General features: G+C 36.6%; 1 protein-coding gene across 1 annotated transcript in view; it reads left to right on the forward strand.

Moving 5' to 3' along the window:
• Positions 1 to 277: 277 nt before the first annotated feature.
• LOC114031696 (carbohydrate sulfotransferase 9-like) overlaps positions 278 to 20,736 on the forward strand; it is a 283,467-nt gene continuing 263,008 nt past the window's right edge. The window contains exons 1-2 of the mRNA XM_027846851.1: positions 278 to 398; positions 3,102 to 3,147. Coding sequence (XP_027702652.1) covers positions 278 to 398; positions 3,102 to 3,147 — 167 coding nt within the window. The remainder of the gene's footprint in view (positions 399 to 3,101; positions 3,148 to 20,736) is intronic.

Genomic DNA, 20,736 nt, shown 5'->3' on the forward strand with positions numbered 1-20,736 from the left:
ATAAGATTGAAGTGTTTGGAGTGTAATGGGACATCTATCCCTTGAGGAATGGATTCCTGCAGGTCATCAGTTCCATAACACCAGTGTTCATTTAAACATTCAGCATTGTAAATATTCCTCATGTTTCACATAACATCCATGAAGAATTATCACCAAAGAATCACAATGCTTTATTTGTCCACCTTCTAGGATACTGAAGACAAAGATGCTGAAGAGAACAAGATTAAACTGAAAATACGTGGGAGGAAAATCATGTGGTATTCACAGCGCAGCAAAAATGCAACCATCTGAAATGGTCATGAATTTGAGGCAAGTCTTCCTGTCTGTGCTGATGTTTGGAGTAGCTGGTCTACTCCTCTTCATGTACTTACAGGCTTGGATTGAAGAACAGCATACAGGTAATAATGCATGATTATATATGCTCCTTTTCTGTAAGATAAATGAAAATGCTTATAGGAATTCAGAATTTAAAAAAAATTTACCAAGAAAATGGGTTGAATTGCTGTTGATCTTTCTTGGTTGCCTTTGATGTATGCTAAGTCACACAAGATCTATTGCTGGACACAATGCTTCTTTCCATCTGGTTGCCGGCATGACCTCCAGCTCCCAGACTTATACTCACTAGTCTGTCCTTTCTAAGATCAACTTTTTTTGAGGAGGAGGCTCCATTGGCATGGCCATGATCACAAAAGGATCAAGGAAATTCTGGCACCACTACCAATACCTATAGTAGTAATAGTGGGTCCATAGCATCACCTCCAAGGGAAAAAAAAGGACACACACACACACACACACACGTGTATATATGTATGTATGTGTATATATATACATATATACATATATACACACACACTTATATACATATATATCCTATTAGTCTTTTCTGTCCATCAAAAGACAGGTTAGTCATAATTCTCTTTTCTACTCTTCTGTAATGTTTCACTAGGAAGAATTTCTGATAAGTTGGGTAAAATGCATAGATATATATATAGACTTGTAAGACTTGCACATGTAAGACTTTGTTGTATTCCATTGTTAGGGATGCATTATGAATTTATAATACTATAGAGAATTAATGTAATCAGAAAAAAATGCTTTACTGATAGTGCCCTATTGTTGACTCATTTAAAAATAGAATTATTTAAAATACACAAGTATCTTCTTTGTAGAACTATATAGGACTGACAAATAACAGATGAGATAATTTAAATCATTATTCCAATTGTTAATTTTTCCCTTGGGTCTTTTCTCATGGTAACTAAGTCTAATGGGCAGAAGCTAGGCCTAAGTCTATTTTCTGGATAGTATTTCTATTATTAGATTTTATTATCAATAAAACTATTTTAATGAATGAAGCTGTGTGATATTGTTTTGAGTCATTCCTATTAACATACATAACTAAAAGTTTACAATAACTCCATTAACTGAAGTTCTGAAAGGACCTCATTATAAGGTAGTTTTATCTGGTAAGGTAGCACCATTGCATAGGTCCAAGCCCTATCATTGTATTATTCTGGCATCTTAAATAAAATGTGTGTATTACTGTAGTTCAGTAATTTTCAGTCAAGTCTGACTCTTTGTGACCCCATTTGGGGTTTTCTTGGCAAAGATATGGGAACGGTTTGCCATTTCTTTCTCCAGATCATTTTACAGATGAGGAAGCAGGCAAACAGGATTAAGTGACTTGGCCAGAGTTATATAGCTAGTAAGTGTCTGAGACCACATCAAGTCTTCTTGATTCCAAGCTAGGCACTTTTCCACTGCACCACCTAGCTGCCCCAATGTACTTATTCACAGACAACTCTGCTGTAAAAGGATGTAAGTTTATTCAGTCAATAATAGCTGAACAACTACGGATCAGGAAACATCAAGCTTAGTACTGAAGGATACATTAAATAAACCATTGTAGCTTCTTCCCTCAAAGATATTGCAGTTCTACAGAGGTTGAAAAAGTGATAAACAGGAAATTCCTAAGATGAGTTCTATTGCAATTCATAGAAAACTTTGAAATGGGGGAGAGTCAATTGGGTATTGTGAGACAGTTGTGAAGAATGGCTTTCCTCATGTTAGTTTTAAATGTGGAGTTAGGGAACCATTATTATCTATTCTTTTGTTGTTTTTTATATGTATTTCTTGGGGGTCCTTTACAAATCAATCAGTTACTTTAGAAGGAATTCTCCCATATTTTTCAAACAACTCACAAGCCGAAGTAATCAAATTACTTAGCACCCAAAGCATTAAAACAGAAATTGTGATGCCTTTTGCTGCCAATGTTAATGAGAACAATTTTCCTAGGTTATCCTACAACAATATTGTCATATAAAGATGAACCATATGCTCATACCTACATTACAATCCAATAAAGTCCCAGTTTAACAAATCCCTAAAAATATGTAAATATGTAATTTGTGTTTCAAATAATTTTAGAATCAACTTTAAATACAGTCTTCTTTTTAAACAAAAATGCCTAAATGTCAGTTGATGAGACCTCAGGAAAAGCACTTAACCTTTCTAGATCTCCATTTCTTCATCTGTAAAATAGAGAAAATTATACATATACTACCTACCTCACAGTTTTGTTATGAAGATTAATAGAGATAATAAACATGAAAGCATTTTGCATCTCTAAGGGTTATATCCACTGGTGCCTACACAATAGAGAAGAGATTGAAAGGCTCCCAGCATATTGCTTCTAGATTTATGACAGGTTGTGGACAAATCATGAAAGATAACATAGCACAGTAGAAAGAGAGGCTGCTTTGAAGCTAGGAAGACTTGGATCCATTCATTTGATAAATATTGGCTGTGTAACTCTGGGTAAGCCACTTAACCTCTCAAAGCTTTTCAGTCATTTTTTTAGTTGTGTTCAACTCTTCAACTGTTTAATACTCCATTTGGGATTTTCTTGGCAAGGTACAGGAGTGGTTTGCCATTTCCTTCTCCAGTTCATTTTACAGAAGAGGAAACTGAGGCAAACAGTATTCAGTCACTTGCTTTAGGCAACTCCAAAAATATAATTTGTAGAGAAGGTGACAACCTGCATTGGTAGAAAGAATTTCTTCACTCAGTAATTCCCTGTACTAATGAAATCACAGACCTAGCCTCTATTCCTATGGAAAAGAGAAGGGAAAGAGAAGTCACCAATGGGTTGTGAACTGGACTTTTGGCAGGAGAAACCATATCAATTAAATCACAGTCCATTGGCTCTGATAGAGTCTATGTCATTAAAATAAGATCTCTATGAAAGGGAAAAATCAGCTCATGTATATATGCTTTTGCATAAGAATTAAATTGTGGGTAAGCTCTCTGTTCAGCTATATTGCTCTATTTAATAGTTGTCTTCCCCTGTTTTGTTTTTGTTTTCATTTAATCAATCAATCAGTGGAATGATCTATTATTTCAATGTCAAAGTTGCATGCTCAAGACTATCCTAAGCCACTTAAGTTGACTTCTATTTTATAGTATTAAGTCTTTTTGGATCATTCCTAACCTATCTTTAAACTCTTTGGGATTTTCTTTCCTAAAGACTATGACAGACTTTCCCATTTTTAAACTGAAAAATGCCATATTGTTTTAAGTATAAGCAATATTTTTGCCCACCCAAATTTTGGCTTGTATACAATTTGACTCTAGCATTTAATTGGTACTATATTTCTATGTATACACACAAACACACACATATCTGAATAATATACATATATGCAGTATATGAACAGCTAGGTGTCATAGTGGTTATGGTGTGACCTGGAGTCAGGAAGACCTGAACTCAAATCCAGGTTCAGACACTTACTAGCTATGTGACCCTGGGCAAGTCATTTAGCCCTTTTTGCCTCAGTTTTCTCATCTGTTAAAAAAAACTTTTGGAGAAGGAAATGGCAAACCACTCCAGTATCTTTGCCAAGAAAACCCCAAAAGGAGTCATAAAGAGTCAGACACAACTGAAACTACTGAACAATGACAAATACAGTATATGCTGAAAAATGACACTAATTACATATAGAGAGAGATGGGAGGTATCTAATAGAATGCCCCAAGGTTCTATCCTTAACCCTTAGCTGCTCAACAGTTTTATCAGTGACTTAGAAAAAGTTAAAGGTTATCTGCTTTTTAAATTTTGAGGTGACCTGAAATAGATAGAGATAAATGTTATGTTGCATATAAAAATCAGACTCCAAAAGGATCTTCACAAAAAAAAAGGATGAGTCAAACACAATAAGAGCCAAGTAGAACTTTTATAATACTTAAAGGTTTGCAGAGTTTTTTTATAGCATTTTAAGGTTTATAATTATAATCTCATTTTATCCTCGTAACTCTAGAAGGTAAGTGCTATTATTATTCCCATTTTCAGAGAAGGAAACTGAGGCAGACAGGTTAAATGATTTGTTTAGCCAGGATCACATAGCTAATAAATGTCTAAGGTTAGTCATATAAGGTCTGAAGCAGAATGCTGGGCTCAGAGTTCAAATCTAGAGGTCTTCAGACCCTTACTAGCTGTAAGCAAGCTGCATTTGAGTAAACTGCAAATCCAATAGGAATCATCCTTGTGATACGGCCATCAAAATGTTATTGTAAATTTAGCCTGTGTGAAGAAAGCCCGAATGTCCAGAACAAAGGTACATTCAGCGCTAGTCACATCCTTTCCAGAGTACTGTGTGCAGATTGAGCTGTTCTGTGTTAGGACAAATGGGCTGCTGTGAGTTTCTCATTACTATAAGCTTTTCAATAGTGACTGGATAACTGTAGGGCAGGCATTTTGTAGAAACGATTATTCTTTAAGTGTGGGTTAGACCTAGTGATCCCCAAGGTCACTTGTTATGCTGGAATTCTTTGTTTCTACAACTCTCCTGAAGTGTCTTGCAAAATACCTAAGGACATATGCACTTCTATTGAGGTAAAAAAACCAAAAAACTAGCCTAATTTGGTTTTTGAGATGCTCTGCAAGTGGTGAATTTAACTAAGTTGTGATTTTAAAAAAAAACTAGATAGTTTTAAATATATGAGTGTTTAAGTTTTAGCTCATTAAATTCTTAAGTCCTAGTCCCTTTTACCTGAGGCCTTGAAAACTTAATAAAACGTGGAACATTTACCGAGTCTTGCCAATTTTACCTTGGTTTTTTCTAATTAAATTCTGTACTATTTACAGTTACCTTCCTACACTCCCTTGGTTTATTTAATTAAAAGATAAAAACAGAGGATTTTTTTCAGCTGGTGGGGGATATCTAAAAATAAAATTGGATTCTCCCACAAATATTTAGATTTTTTTATAACCAAATCCACATTCTGAGAGATCTTAAACATTATATAATCCAACTTCCTCATTTCACAGATTAGAAAACTGAGTCTCAAGGAGGTTAAATTATTTGAGGTATGAAAAAAAATTAAATTTGGAGTCAGAAGGCTTCGGTTGTAATACCATGTCTAAGACTAACTATCTCTAGAATGACTATGGGCACATTTTTTAACCTCCATGAGCCTTAGTTTTCTTATTTGCAAAATCAGTATAATGACCTATTCTATCTATTGCATGACTTGCCTCAAGAGACTTTATAAGAAAAGCAACTGGCAAACCTCAAATAGATTTATGCATGTTACTGTTATTAGCACCTGATGTCTCATAAGTGACAAACAGCAGAGCTAGGTTTTGAATTATTAATATATCACATGTATATTACATTTTTTTGCAAAGTATTTTTTCCGTGAATAATGTTTTCAGGTAGGTAGTATAAGTATTATAACTATCCCATTTTTACCAAAGAGGGAACTGAGTCACTGGGAGGTTAAGTGCCTTGCCCTTGATCAACCTAGTTAAGTTTCTGAAGTTGAAGTTAAATCCAAGACTCTTGACTCCCAATCAAATGTTCTCTCCCTTCTATCACTCTGTTTCTCTGCTACTTCTTACTCCTAATCAAGTGTTCTTTCCATGTCACCACACTGCCTCCCTGATCTTAATCCAGAGATGACCTAAATCACTACAGAGCAGCTCAAGGACTACTTAACCTGATCTCAGCATGGCCTAAGGCTCTACTCCTCAGGACTTTTCTAGTATCATGAAGATTCACCAGGTGAACTTGGTCTATGCATCCTTCCCCATGCCTCCCCTACCTCTTGGGACATGTAGTCAGGGGCTATTCAGTCCTCGGAGGCAATCACTTCTATGTGAGACTGAGTGATAGAGAAGACAAAAGGAAGGATGTTCCTGAAAGTAACACTAATCATCACATTTTCCCCCGTCAATATAAAAAAATCTGTAGTCCCAACCATGGAATTCAGACTATGCCTATGTGTTCAAGGTCTCAGAGAAGTTAGCCTGCTTCACCCCTTCAAGTTATTGTGTTAGCTTTCCTCATGAAGATCTCTAAGTGAGTTTATTATTGGAATATAAAAGTGTTTTCTAGGTCTGGTGACATGTGAACCACAGGATGTTGTCAACTTGGTAAATCTTTCACATTTTATTAAGTTTTCAAGGCCTCAGGTAAAATTGACTAGAAGGACTTAAGAATTTAATGAGCTAAATCTTAAACACTCATATTTTTAAAACTATATAGTTTTTTTTTAATCACAACATAGTTAAGTGCACTACTTGCAGAGCATCTCAAAAACCAAAATTAGGCTAGTTTTTTTTGTTTTTTTTTTACCCCGGTAGAAGTGCATATGTCCTCAGGTATTTTAAAAAGAGTATTAAATAAACTTTCAGTTTATCACTTTCCTGACTTGGCTAACTTTAAACTCAAAGACAATTTAGGGATCCCTAATTTTTAATTCTCTCCAGTTTCCATGAAGTTAAGACTTTCATCCCCTTCTCACCAGATTCAGTTAAGAATTTTTCACCATCATATTCAAAAGGCAGCAAAGCATTTTATATTCCTGAAGAATAGAATCTCAGTTGAAAAGGATCTCATTGGCTGTGCATTTCTGCCATGTTTTACTGGAAGTCTCTCCTCTCTACCACCTGTCCAACAAGCTTTAATCTATCCTCTATCTTCAGTGTTACCAATCTTTGGATGGTATCTAAGATAGTGCAGTATACAATGAATTGCTGAAATGGTGCTTAATGTGAAACTATTTCTCAAACCAAATCCAGCAAGAATAGGATGTCTTTTGAGCTAAATATTGTGTCTTGTGTGATCAGGGAGGTAAGAAGTCACCCTGGCAGTCATATCTTTCTTTATTCATACCCAACATGCTACCATCCATGGTAACAGAAACTAAAAGCAGATCTAAATAGTTTATTATTTTTTTTGAATGCAGACTGAATCTTAATAGCCCCTGGCTGTGTTTTAACTGTGCTATTTGAGTTCCATAGCTGAGGGAAACAGCTTCACAGTTTCTAGTTTTAAGCAAGAATGAAGCTCTCCCTGTTGCTTTTTCTCAAGAAAGAGATTGTGGTGCTCAGAATCTAATCAGCCTCCATGCTTAGGGAGTTCCTAACTAGACTTAGTTTGCTCTTTCTAAAAAACTAAGTAAGTTTGGATTTCCAGCCAGATACAGACATACCTTTGTTCTGAACCTTTCTGAGGGTGTTTTCCTTTGAAGTCTACCTATTAATCCTGTCAAACTTTTATGTGATACTTCTATAGTGAAAATTATGTATCTGCACAATCGAACCACAACAAAGCAGTTTTTAATGCATGAGGATTTTTTGTGTTCTTTTTATCCATCTTTGCATGAAAATTTAATGGGTACTCTTATGAAAAATAGGGCTTCCTTAAATTGCCCTTGAAGTCTACAATTACGTGGGATGGTAGTTATTGTATTGCTGTGTACATAGGTGGCATGATTTCTTAATTACAAATATATGAAAATTTATCTGTCAGTTTCTAAAGTCAGATACTTCATAGGTAAGCCAGGCACCAATAAAATAGGATACAAGGCTATGTGATGGGTAATTGAAGATTTGGGAAGTATTTTTGTTGTTGTTAGACACTGTCTTTCAAGTTAAAAAAATAATAATTATGAACTGCAGAAATGAAACATAGTTGTAGTCTTTTTAAAAATTGTCTAGGGTTAGAAAGTTGTTTTCTAATCTTAAAGCAACTTATGTTTATATTAATGAATAAAATAATGAAAATTATTTATTAATATATGTATCATGTACTGTGCTGGGTGCTAGGAATACAAATACAAAAGTGAGACAGCCCCTGTCCTGAAGAATCTTACATTCTAACTATATCTTTATAGAAAAATGGAAAGCGTATTGGGGAGTCATGCAAGGGAAGGGAGATAATGGTCTGGTGAGTCATAGGGATGGTAAGGGGAGCTAAGGGGCAGGTGATTGACATGCCTTTCTGGAACCAATGACATTATTTATTTAATTACGTTCCGTGAGCAAGAGGGAGAGAAATGGAAAGAGGGCAGGGCAGATGGCAAGATCCCCTAAGTTGGAGCCTGCTAGATATAATGGGTTTGGTGAGTTTGCATTCACTCAGTAATTGCTCAGGACAGTTAACCCCAGAGGCTGGAGGGTGGCAAGGAATGGGAATTCCAACATTGAATGAATTAACTTCTTGGGAGGGGCATCTATACTGGAGGTATGATTAAAAAGAAATGATTCCAAATATAGAGAAGGGGGGGGGGGGGAGTAGAGCAGGGAACAGGTGAATAAGAACTTCAGGAAATCCCCTAGAGTAGAAAAGTGTCATGAACAACTTTCTCTTTGCCCAGGAGTAGAAGACCAATTTAGACATAGCTCCTTGAGAAACTTCCAGAATTTAATTTATGTTAGCTAGCATGACTTCCAATCATATAGGACATATCCATTAATATAACTGAAAATAATAAATCCATTCATTCAACAAATATTTCTTATCTATAATGTACAACATGCGACATCATACACATAAGGTTAGTCCACCTCAGAGATAGATTTAGAATGATAGTACCCAATAATGATATAGAATCATATCATAGGGTCTCCACTGAAAGGCACTTCATAGGTTGTCTGATCCAACCATTCTCTAATGAAAGTATGAATCTCCTCTACACCATGACCAGACAGTGCTAATCTAGTCACTATTAAAATATCTTCACTGATGGGAAACATAAGACCAAAGAAGGAAGCTTATTCCAAATTTTGACCACTCTAAATGTTAGGTAGTTCTTCACTACACTTTTCTACCACCATCTTCGGTACTACACCTTCACTAATACAAAAAAGGATATTTATACCTCAATCAGTAATTGAAATGGACCATATAAAGAAAGGCCTCAGATATTATCTTATTAATTTCCTTGCCATGGTACACTTGAGTGCTCAATATTTTCTTTTTCATTCATTTTCTTTCATTCACTTGTCAAGGGTACATGGGTACTGAAGAAATCACTGAGCCTAGTTTAGAAAGCCCTGAGATGAGAGTCCCAACTGGACATTATAAGTCACAAGGTCACCAATGCCATATACTCCACTCATACTCACTTGGGATGTTCTCTTATAATTCCCAGAAACACAATACATACTGGGTGTAGTAACACCAGCCTAATTTCTCAATTCAATCTCTCAGAAAGCCATAAAGAAATAGAGAAAGCACAAGTTCAGTAACTTTTCACTGGGGAGACATTGCAGCAAAGCGGAATGAGTATTGAATGTCAGGAAATCTATCTACTCATCTTAGATCTGTGATTAACTAGTTGTATGAAGGTTCTTAACTTTTCTGGGTCTTAAGTTCCTCATCCTTAAAATAAAGGAGTTGAGATCAAAGACTTCTAAGATCTTTTCCATCAACAAAGCTCAATATTCTATGATCACTTTTACCTTAAAACCGACACTCAGTTTTCCTGGCTTCCTTCAACAATCAGTTCAAATCCCACTTTCTCCAGGCATTACTTCCCTGGTGCCACAACTTCTAATGCCTTTCCCTGTAACTCTGTATATATCTTGTATTGTGTCTCCTCCATTTGACTGTGAAATCCTGTAGAGCAACGATGTTTCCCTTTCTTTGTATCCCCAGCACTTAGCCCAATGCTTAGCACGTAAGGGTCTGATAAAAACTGGTTTGCCTTCCACCTGAACCTCCCTCCCCCAACCTTCCATTGTTTTACTTTCCTTTACTCAAGACAAAATAAAGACTTTCGAAGGCTAAATTCCTTGAGAGTCCTTATGGACTTAAGCTCCTTTTTTGTTATTTTGTTATTTTGGGTTTTTGTTTTTGTTTTTGTCTTTCTTTATATCCTCAGCACTTCACACAGTGCCTGGTACATAGTAGGTACTTAATGTAAGTTTGACTAAAGTCATTTATTGATGTGGTAAGTAAAATGTGCCCCAAAATGAAGCTAGGTAGAGAAATGGATAAGGTGCTAGGCCTGGAGTCAGGAAGATCTGAGTTCAAACCTGGCCTTTGACGCTTACTAGCTATGCGGCCCTGGCAAGTCACTTAACCCTGTTTGCCTCAGTTTCCTGAACTATAAAAGGAGCTAGAGAAAGAAATGGCAAATCACTGTAGTATCTTTGCCAAGAAAACCCCAAATGGGGTCATGAAGAGTCAGATATGACTGAAACAAGTGAACAACAACAAGCAAAATGTAACCAGAAGCACCTATTCACCCAGTAAAAGGGATTTTAACAGAACTCTTAGCAGGTGAGGTTTCTCAGTAGAACACCTGCTCTCACAGTACTACTAAATATTGATATGCCAGCCAAGTATGTCACAGTTCATTGAAAATCCATTAAAATAATTACCAGGTCATTAGTATGAACTTTTGAGTACAAGTTTCAAAACCTCACTTGATAAATAATTCACTTTGATAGGCCAGTTAACTCTATTAGCATGCTCTGATTTGATATATAATACCACCTCACTCAAACCTGATAATTTCTCTAGTACAGAATTTTCAGAGTTAGGTATAGGCCAACCTTTTTATTCAGTAGATAATGAAACTGAGATCCTAGAACTGTAATGTGACCAGCAAAAGATCAAGTAGATTCTGATGCCAGGACTGGTTAAAAGCTTAGGTCATCTGATTGGATTACTAACCCACTAGATCCTGTGTCTCTTGATTCCGCTCAGTATCACATTGCCTGTGTGAGGTAGTGTCTTCTACAACCACTTTATCCCACAAAGATTAATTCCTTGTGAAAGACATCTATACTCAGTACCTCCATTTTCTTTCATTTCACTCAATTCTAAACCCTCTGAAATTTGACTTCTGACTTCATTATTCAACCAAAACTACCCTATATTACCGATGATTTCTTAATTTCTGAATGAAATAACATTTTCCTTATCCTTCCTAATGTCTCAGTTGCATTTGACACTGTTGATCATCTGCCCTTCCCAGATATGCTCTCTACTAGGTTTTCATGACACCATTCTTTTCTGGTTTTCCTCCACACTATATGACTGCTTTTTCTCAATTTTCTTTTTCTCAGTCTAGAAAATAATCCATAAATAATCTACTGTATTGATTATCTGATCGATGCGGTTTTTTCCTTTTAATGATACAGGTCACATAGCCCATTCGTGACTGCCCATCCTGTGTGACTCTCATTTCCATCCTTTGCAACAACGGTACCCCACATTAAGGGCCTTCTTCTGATGTCCTTAACATTTCCATGCTTTTTTTGTCAAATGAAAAAAGCCAAGAAAACTCAAATTACTTTTAAAATGTTGGCCCATTTCCTAAACTGACTTAAATGAACATTCCAATATCTGGACTAGTACATTAGTGGCTAGAAGCACCAACAGGAGTAAAAATGTACTTTTGATGCTCTCCTTTTGTACTTTCAGCTGCTCAATGAGAGAATTGCTGATGCAGGAGGCCCAACTTGAATAGAAATGGTAGAATATTGCAGAATCATGTCCTTGGGGACAGCTTATACTGTTATTTTGTTTTTTCAAAGGAAGCTTTCAAATGTAAAAACAAGCTTCTAAGATGTTTAATGGGAAGTTTCAATATCACTAGCTTATTGCAGAATAAAGAGGAGTAAAACCTGAGAATTGAACATGAATTACTTTTAAATAATTACAACTTACTTTTATGTACTGCTTTAAGGCTCACAAACATTCTGTGTGTTTGCTAGGCCAATTTAAAAAAAAAAAAGATCTTGTGCCTAAAACTAAATGTCAGGAAGGCAACATACGATAGTGGAAAGAGACCTGAAGTTAGAGTTAGAAGACCTAGGTTTGAATCCTAACTCTCTTCTACTCTGCTTATATGATCTTGGACAAGTCAATTAATTTTTATAGACCTCAGATTACCATTTTATAAAAAGAGAGGTTGAACTAGACAATCTCTAAGGTGGATTTGAACTCTAAATTCTATGTTCCATCTATTCCTTCAACCTAAGGTAGGTAGTATACAAAATTTTACTAACCTCTGTGTTCACACTTGAATCATAAGGACACAAATTAATAGGAATATATACATATATATACATACATATATATATAAATATGAATCATTTTTGTAATTTGTTGATGGTTAGTTGATTTCGGTTGTCTCTGACTCCTTTTTGTGACCCCTTTTGGAGTTTTCTTCGCAAAGATGCTGGAGTGGTTTGCCATTTCCCTCTTCAGATCATTTTACAGACAAGGAAACTGAGGCAAACAGGATTAAGTAACTTGCCCAGAGTCACACAGCTAGTGTCTGAGGCCAGATTTGAACCCAGGGTTTCCTGACTCCAGGCCTAGCACACCTAGCTGCCCCTTTTTCGTAATATCCAGACTGCAGCTTAGAAATTATTTTCAGTGATGGTATTGGCTCACACTGCTTCTTCTAGTTATCCCTTTATTAACAAGACTGTAGCTATTACTGTTTTCATATTTCTCAAATGATCAGATCTACGTTCAATTTTCTGATCATATGATTAAATTAAGATGGCAGGCACACTGTCATGGCATCAAAAAGACAGATAGTCCCTACCCTCAAGGAACTCATATTCTAATGAAGCAAGACAACAAATAAAAGAAGCTAAAAAGTATGTGTGGAAAGTGAGAAGTACACTCACAGCATCCTGGTGGTAAAGGCCAAAGACCTGAGAGCTGGAAGCACACTCTGACATGGCTATTTTCAGAAGTGAGGAGCTGGAAGGAATTCATCAATAGAAGAGAACCATCATGGCTGGCAGAGGGACAATCTAGGGTGAAAAGGACCTGGGTACTGAGGGAAGTTCCCAAGTGAGAAGACAGCTTATGAAGTCAAAGGACAGAGAGTCAGAAGCACTGGTAGGGGAATGAAGCATGGCTGACCTGGGCCTGTCCCCAAAATGGAAGCTTCCAGAAGAAACTCAACAATGAGAGAAGGGTTAAGGTTGAAAAGAATGGATGAGAGGGAGTGCTGAGTTGAGGATGAGGAATGGGGTTTGAATATCAGAAGTAAGGTGTTTAGAATAACTGGAATGGGGAAAGAATAAGGGGATACACCAATACAGAGTAAATTCAAGTAGAGTATCCATAGGTGGTGAGAGGCCTGTGGAGGGAGGCAAAAGATTAGATTATTTAAGGTCTTTCCTGGAAGTTCAACCTTGTGGAATGTGGTGCTATTGTTGTTATGACTTGTGTGACTCCAAATTAGAAATGACTTAAGATACAACAAGTCTATTACAGATATGTCCATACCTTTGATCTTGCCAGCACCTTCTTGCCATCACATAGTTTTCCCACTTTCTTGCTCATGAACTATGAAACTGCTATTTATGATAATTTTTCATCATTACGTCTGTCTTACCATCTTACTTAACTGTGTTCTGTTCTCACTATGATCTCCATTCTCTTCACTTTGCCTCAAAAGAAAACATTTAGAATATTTTCAGAGAGCTCTTCCTTCTCTCCTAATATCACATCCCTCAGACATATTCCCCCATCAATTCTTTTTCACTTTAGTCTCAGATAAAGAAGTCACTCCTCTCCTTGCCTTCTATAGACACTTTTGATCCTATCACCTCTAGACTTCTAGAGCAAATTGCACCTACTGTCCTTCTCACTATCTCTCATCATCAATCTTTATCTATTGACTCCTTCCCTATGTCTCCTTTGTCTTTAAAAACAGAACAAAACACTGCACTTGATCCCTGGTAGCTGTTATCTTTTATCTCCTCTTCCATTTGCATATAAACTCCTCCTGAAAGAGGTCTATTGAGTGTCTCCATTCCTTTCTTCTCAGTTCTAAACTCTGCAATCTGACTTTTGATTCCATCATTCAACTGAAACTACCCTCTCTACAATTACCTTCCCAAATATGCCTTTCTTCAGTCCTTATCCTTCTTGATCTCTCAGTAACATTTGGCCCTGATGATCACCTACCTTTCCTGGATACACTCTCCTCTAAGTTTTCATGAGACTGTTCTCTCCTGGTTCTCCTCAAATCTGACTGTCCCATCTCAGTCTCTTTTGCTTAATCTATATCCACATCATGCCCACTAACCCTAGTGTTCTCTAAGGATCTGGTGTGGGTTTTTTCTCTTTTCCTATAATCTTTTAATATTTTTTACACTGTGATGTCATCAACTATGAGTTCAATTATCGTCTCTATGCAGACAATTCCCTGATCTATATATCTAGCCCTAGTTTCTCTCTTGAGCTACAAATGTAGCCTAGGTATCTCAGACTGGAGGTCCTTTAAGATTCCCAAATTCATCATATCCTAAACAAAACTCATTTTATTTTCCCCAAAACTCTCTCCCATTTTCCTTGTTTACTATTGAGAGCACCATCATCTTTCCAATCACCCAGGCTCAGAATCTCAGTGTCATCCTTGACTCCTCAATCTAATTAAAAATCTCACATTTTGTTGTTATTGTTCAGGCATTTCAAACTCCTCATGACCCCCATTTTGGGGTTTTCTTGGCAAATACATTGGAGTGGTTTGTCATTTTACAGATGAGGAAACTGAGGCAGAGTTAAGTGATTTGCCCAGGGCCACATAGCTAGTAAGTGTCTGAAGCCAGATTTGAACTCAGGTCTTCCTGATGCCAGACCCACTGCTGTATCCACTGTGTCACCTAGCTGCCTGCATAACCACTGCCTGATTTTGTTGTTTCTGTCTTCACAGAATATCTTCTATATGTCCCCTTCTCTTCACTCACACAAATGCCACCCTAATTCAGGCTCCCATCACCTCTCACCTAGATTATTTTAATAGACTTCTAACTAGTCTTCCTGCTTCATATCCCTCCTCACTCCAATTCACATTCTACTCTTTTGCTGAAGTGATTTTTCTAAAGTATAGATCTGATTATGGAAGGCAATGAGCTCCAATGGCTGTTACCTCTAAGATCAAATAGAAACTCACTGGAATTTAAAGCTCTTCATAATTTGGTCCCTTCCTAACTTTCCAGTATTCTTACATTTTACTACTCTCTGTGCTCTATGATCAGTGTACACTGGCTTTTCTGCTGGTTGTCTCCCATGTCTAGAGTGTCCTGTCCCATTACTTCTGCGTTATGGTTTCCCTGACTTCCTTCATTATCAGCTCAGGTTCCCCCTTCTGCAGAAAGCCTTTCCCAATCCCTGCAGCTACTATTTCCTTCCCCTCTTTCCATGTACTCTGTATATATCTTATGTATACCTAGTTATTCAAATGTACATAATCCAACAGCTACTCATTACAGCAATAATGCATTATTTTACACTAGTATGAACTATAATGTTGATTAAAAGTTTTAGATTTTTTTTGCAGTGATATACCTATTGTCATTATAATGTGCTTTCATATGCAAACTTAAAATCCTCTAACTCCAGTTAAGCTACAACTTCCATATTTCTCTCGTTTCCCTTCTAATGAATCAGTCCTTCTAGAAATCTTTACATTTATTTAAATAGCTCGTGTTTTTAATCTACTATGGAAAATCGTTCTGCAGCTCATCAGTAATTTTAAAAACTCAAAGGAAAGGATTTGGAGTATCTTTTAGAAAGAAAATTTTTCTAGGGGAGTTTACCATTTGGTTGGAATTGTCCCAGATAAAGAGCCAAATATAAGTGTCTTTCTCCCATTGCAGATGCAGTTTTCTTCTTCTTAAATGCTATTTAACTGATGTGTGGGTGGCTGATGGCTGCACATTTAGAGAGGGGGAAAAAAGTCTTGATGGAGAGAGATTGTTCCTCATCAATTTTTTCAAATTTTGAGAATGCCAGAATTTGAGAGTAAAAACAGGTTGAATTAATTCAGAGAAGAAAGATTTAGAAGGTGAGATATTCTGCCATCTTGTGCCATGGCTAAATATAAACATATATAACTTTTAAAAAATATTTCAGTATGCTTTATACAGTAAGATCAATAAAAACTATTATTCTTATTAGGTACATTATAGTTAAGGTCGAGACAAATAGTTGTTCTTAAATGAAAAAAGGCATAATTTTTTTAATGTGTTGTGGCTTTGGGAACCATATTCAAATCATTTTTATAGCCAGTCTGTTCAGAATTGGAAATTCCTTTAAATTAGGCATTCAGAGTTTTGCTTTAATTCTAATATGGACTAATGGAGGGGTTTTGTTTTTTTGGTTTTGTTTTTGTTTTTTAAGAAAAGAATTAGATAATTTTCTTAGATTTTTACTTTCTCTTAACTTGAAACTATATACAAAAAGATAGTATAAAATCATGGGATATTCTCATTGACATTTACATGACCTCTTTCAAGTTCCACATCTAAAGTAGAAAGAAAAAAACACTAGGAAAATCCCAATTTCCCCCTTCCCTTTAGCTACATAAAGTTAAAGCAGAGCTAGTGACAATTACAAACAAAAATAGCAGCCAACTTTCATATGCTCAATAACCAATATGGGTTTTACTCAGCCTTTTTATAAGTTTGCTCAAGGGAGAAACAAATCCATAAAGCGATCACACTGCTTATTATGAAGGTGCCAGATATATCCTGTAAACAATGAAATTGCTTTGTATTTTAGGTCCAGAGTTTTGTGATTGACATTAAGGGTCAATGCATGCATTTCAGACGTATTCCCAGAAGCAAGCCAATAATCAGCAAAAATCAAGAATTTATTCACTAAACTACCTGTGTAGGCTTGAAGTCAATGTTCCCTTGTTTGTTTTACCTAAAGTATATGTAACTGATAACTAAAAACTAGTTAAGCAGTCATGTCAGTAACCCAAAAACACAAAAATAGAAATCCAAAAACTGTATTCATGGGAGAGACATGAGAAATTATAAACATGTGAGAGAAAAAAAAAACTTAACAGAAAAAATTAAGTTCATTTAGAATTGTTGAGGTGACCAAAAAAATCAGTGAAATAAATTTTATTTTTATCTCTTTTTCTACTCTGACATTTTCCACTGAACTAGAATAAAGTTGTAAAGACAGGGATGTACTTTTTAAAAAATGAAAGGATTCAAATTCCACTGTGATGCAATTTATCATCCTTTAAGAAGCAAAAATAAATAAATAAATGAAAACCAGGGCAACAGGTTGGCAGCAATTTCTATTCTCAGCCCTAATATTTAAATTTTAAGCATTGTTTACAGCTGGTGAGATGAAGGTTAGCCTTGATTTTTGCCAAAATACCAAGTCAACTTGGCATATGCTGAATTCCAGAAGGCAAAGAGTCTCCTTCCCTGAAGCAATTTCTGATTTAGAAGAAAATGAGATCTCAGGTGTATTTTTAGCATCTGGAAACCTTAAATATTCATTTATTCAGTTTTGACTTTTTGAATCCTTTGAGTTGCTATATTTTTGTGCATTGTATGCAATATCACTGTGTGAAATATATTAACTTATAACAATTGCATTTCCACGCCACTCCTTCTCTCCATCTCCCTTGTAAACCTTACTAGCACAGCTTTGCTAGGGGCACAAATCTATCAGCATTTGTAGTCCTTGCATACTCATGATAGACATCAACTGCCAAGCACTGCAGTGATGAGAGATGCATTTTCATCAAAAACTGTTTTGTAAAAGCAATGACAGACTGGAGAGGGCTCCATCTGCCTGCCCTGGTGTGGAATACACGGGTTCAATTTTTTTTTCCAGAAGTAGCCTTATTTCTAGTTTCCAACTACCTCCTCAGAGCCTGCTGGGCCATTTTCTTGCTGTTCGTCCATAGGGCATTCAGATCTATGTTGGAGCAAGCTGTTCATCACCAATCCAGGGAACTGATTATGTTTCTTGAACAAAATTATTGTTACTCTCTATTTTTGATACCCCCCCCATATCTTTGATATTCACCTCTATGTTTTTTTTTTCTTTCTCACTCTCCCAGCTTTCCTCCTGGGGACTCTTATGTAACCCAGATATCATATCTTTATAATATTTTGCTTTATCTTTGCTACAAAATGTAGGCTTCTTATTGAAAGGAAAATCCATCATATTAAAAAATTGACTAGGATGAATAATAACCTCTACAACAACTAGCTTATATATAATAATGCACATAGTATAATAATAATATGTAAAATAGTGCTTTGAACTTTGCAAAGTGACTCACATAGGTTATCTCATGTGATTCTCACAGCAATTCTGAGAAATAAGTACCATTATTGTTCCCATTTTACAGATAAGGAAACTGAGGCAAAGAGAAATTAAGAGATTTGTCCCAGGTTACACAGCAAGTATGTGTCTGAGACCTGGTTTTGACTCAGGTATTCCTGACTCCAAGTCTAGAATTATATCCACTAATCACACTCAGCTGCCTCTGCTTAATGACACCAACAATTCAATTCAATTTGATTCAATAAATATTTATTTACTAACTGTCCTGTTTAGCATGCTAAAAATGTTTCTCTAGAACTATTGTGTTTTAATTAATTAAGAGGAGAGGGGGAGTAAAAGCAGTGACTTGCTTGAGCTCTCTCCCAAACCCCTCCAAATACCTATAAAAAAATGGCTCTAAACAAATTCTAAAGCAGCAGAACCCACAAAAAGACAGAGTGAAACAAATTTACAGCACAAGACAACCCAGATGGTTGATCAGAAAGGTATATCGTGCCAGGCAGGGAGAGGAGTACAGTTTGGCATGGGCATGTAAGTCGCAGCGAACCTGAAGCAGACCTCAGAGGACTGAATCACAGGCAGCTGTGGCAGTTTCCAGACTTCTCAACCCATGGACGCTAAAAACAACTTAGAAGGTCAGTGGGAAAAGTCTGTTTCTGCGGTGGTGAGAGAGAAGCACGGTGGGGTTCCAGTCCCATTCCCCAAGCGTTGCCCCAGGGCGGTGGCTGCCTCCTGAGCTTCTGGCTCACAGACTGAGGGGGAATCGAGTGGCTAATCAGAGGGGGATCACAGGGATCTCTCTGCTGGTGCAGGATTCTCTTGCTTTGCCCATGCTTGGATCTGGGTCACAGTTCTGGGTGGTGGTCCTGGGGTGAAGAGGAGCGCTGGTATGGTAGAGCTTGTAATGGCTGTGGAGAGGAAATCCTCCTCACAGTTCCAACACAGAAAAGAGTGCTTGTGGTCACTCATAGACTAGAGCACAGACCAGGAAAGGAGTAAATACCTTGCACTTGATCATAGTACCTTGGAAGGACTGAAAATTTACAGATCCCTAGAAGTATCTCTGAAAACAGCTGCACAAAATCCCTGAAGCTTGGGACAGTACATTCTCCATACTGGAAACAGACCCCTACCTTAACAAAGAGTTTATAACTCAAGTAATTGACCAGGATCATGAGCAAGCAGTGCAAAAAGAGTCAGACTATATTATCTTACTTTGGTGACAAAGAAGATCAAAACATACAACCAGAAGAAGACAATGGAGCCAAAGCTCCCACATCCAAAGCCTCCAAGAAAAATATTAATTGGTCCCAGGTCATGGAAGAGCTCAAAAAGGATTTTGAGAAACAAGTAAGAGAAGTAGAAGAAAAACTGAGAGTGATGCTAAAGGAGACTCAAAAAAATACCAAAAAAAAAAACACCTTAAAAAATAGCCTAACCCAAATGGCAAAAGAGGTCCAAAAAGCCAATGAGGAGGAGAATGCCCTAAAAAGCAAAATTGACCAAATGGAAAAGGAACTCCAAAAGCTTACTGAAGAAAATACTTCCTTAAAAATTAGAATGGAGCAATTGGAGGCTAGAAATTATATGAGAAATCAAGGCACAGTAAAACTAATCCAAAAGAATGAAAAAATAGAAGATAATGTGAAATATCTCATTGGAAAAACAACTGACCTGGAAAATAGATCCAGGAGAGAGAACTTAAAAATTATTGGACTATCTGAAAGCTATGATCAAAAAAAGAGCCTAGACATCATCTTTCAAGAAATTTTCAAGGAAAACTGCCCTGATATTTCAGAGGGCAAAATAGAAATTGAAAGAATCCACTGATCACCTCCTGAAAGAGATCCCCAAAGGAAAACTCCTAGGAATATTGTAGCAAAATTCCAGAATGCCCCAGGTCAAGGAGAAAATATCGCAAGCAGCCAGAAAGAAACAATTCAAGTATTGTGGAAACACAATCAGCATAACATAAGATTTAGCAGCTTCTACATTAAGGGTCCACAGGGCATGGAGCATGATATTCCAGAAGGCAAAGGAGATAGGACTACAACCAAGAATCATCTACCCAGCAAAACTGAGTATAATCCTTCAGGGTAAAAAATGGTCATTCAGTGAAATAGGGGACTTTCAAGCATTTCTGAGGAAAAGACCAGAGCTGAATAGAAAATTTGACTTTCAAATACAAGACTCAAGTGAAACATGGAAGAGGTAAACAGGAAAGAGAAATCATAAGAGACTTATTAAGGTTGGACTGTTTATATTCCTGCAGGGAAAGATGATATTTGTAACTCATGAGTCCTTTGTCAGTATTAGGGGAGTGGGAGGGAAAAAATTATATGTATGTATAGATAGAGAGAGGGCA

This window comes from Vombatus ursinus, unplaced genomic scaffold (assembly GCF_900497805.2).
Source record: "Vombatus ursinus unplaced genomic scaffold, bare-nosed wombat genome assembly UNPS02015255.1, whole genome shotgun sequence".
Taxonomy (NCBI): domain Eukaryota; kingdom Metazoa; phylum Chordata; class Mammalia; order Diprotodontia; family Vombatidae; genus Vombatus; species Vombatus ursinus.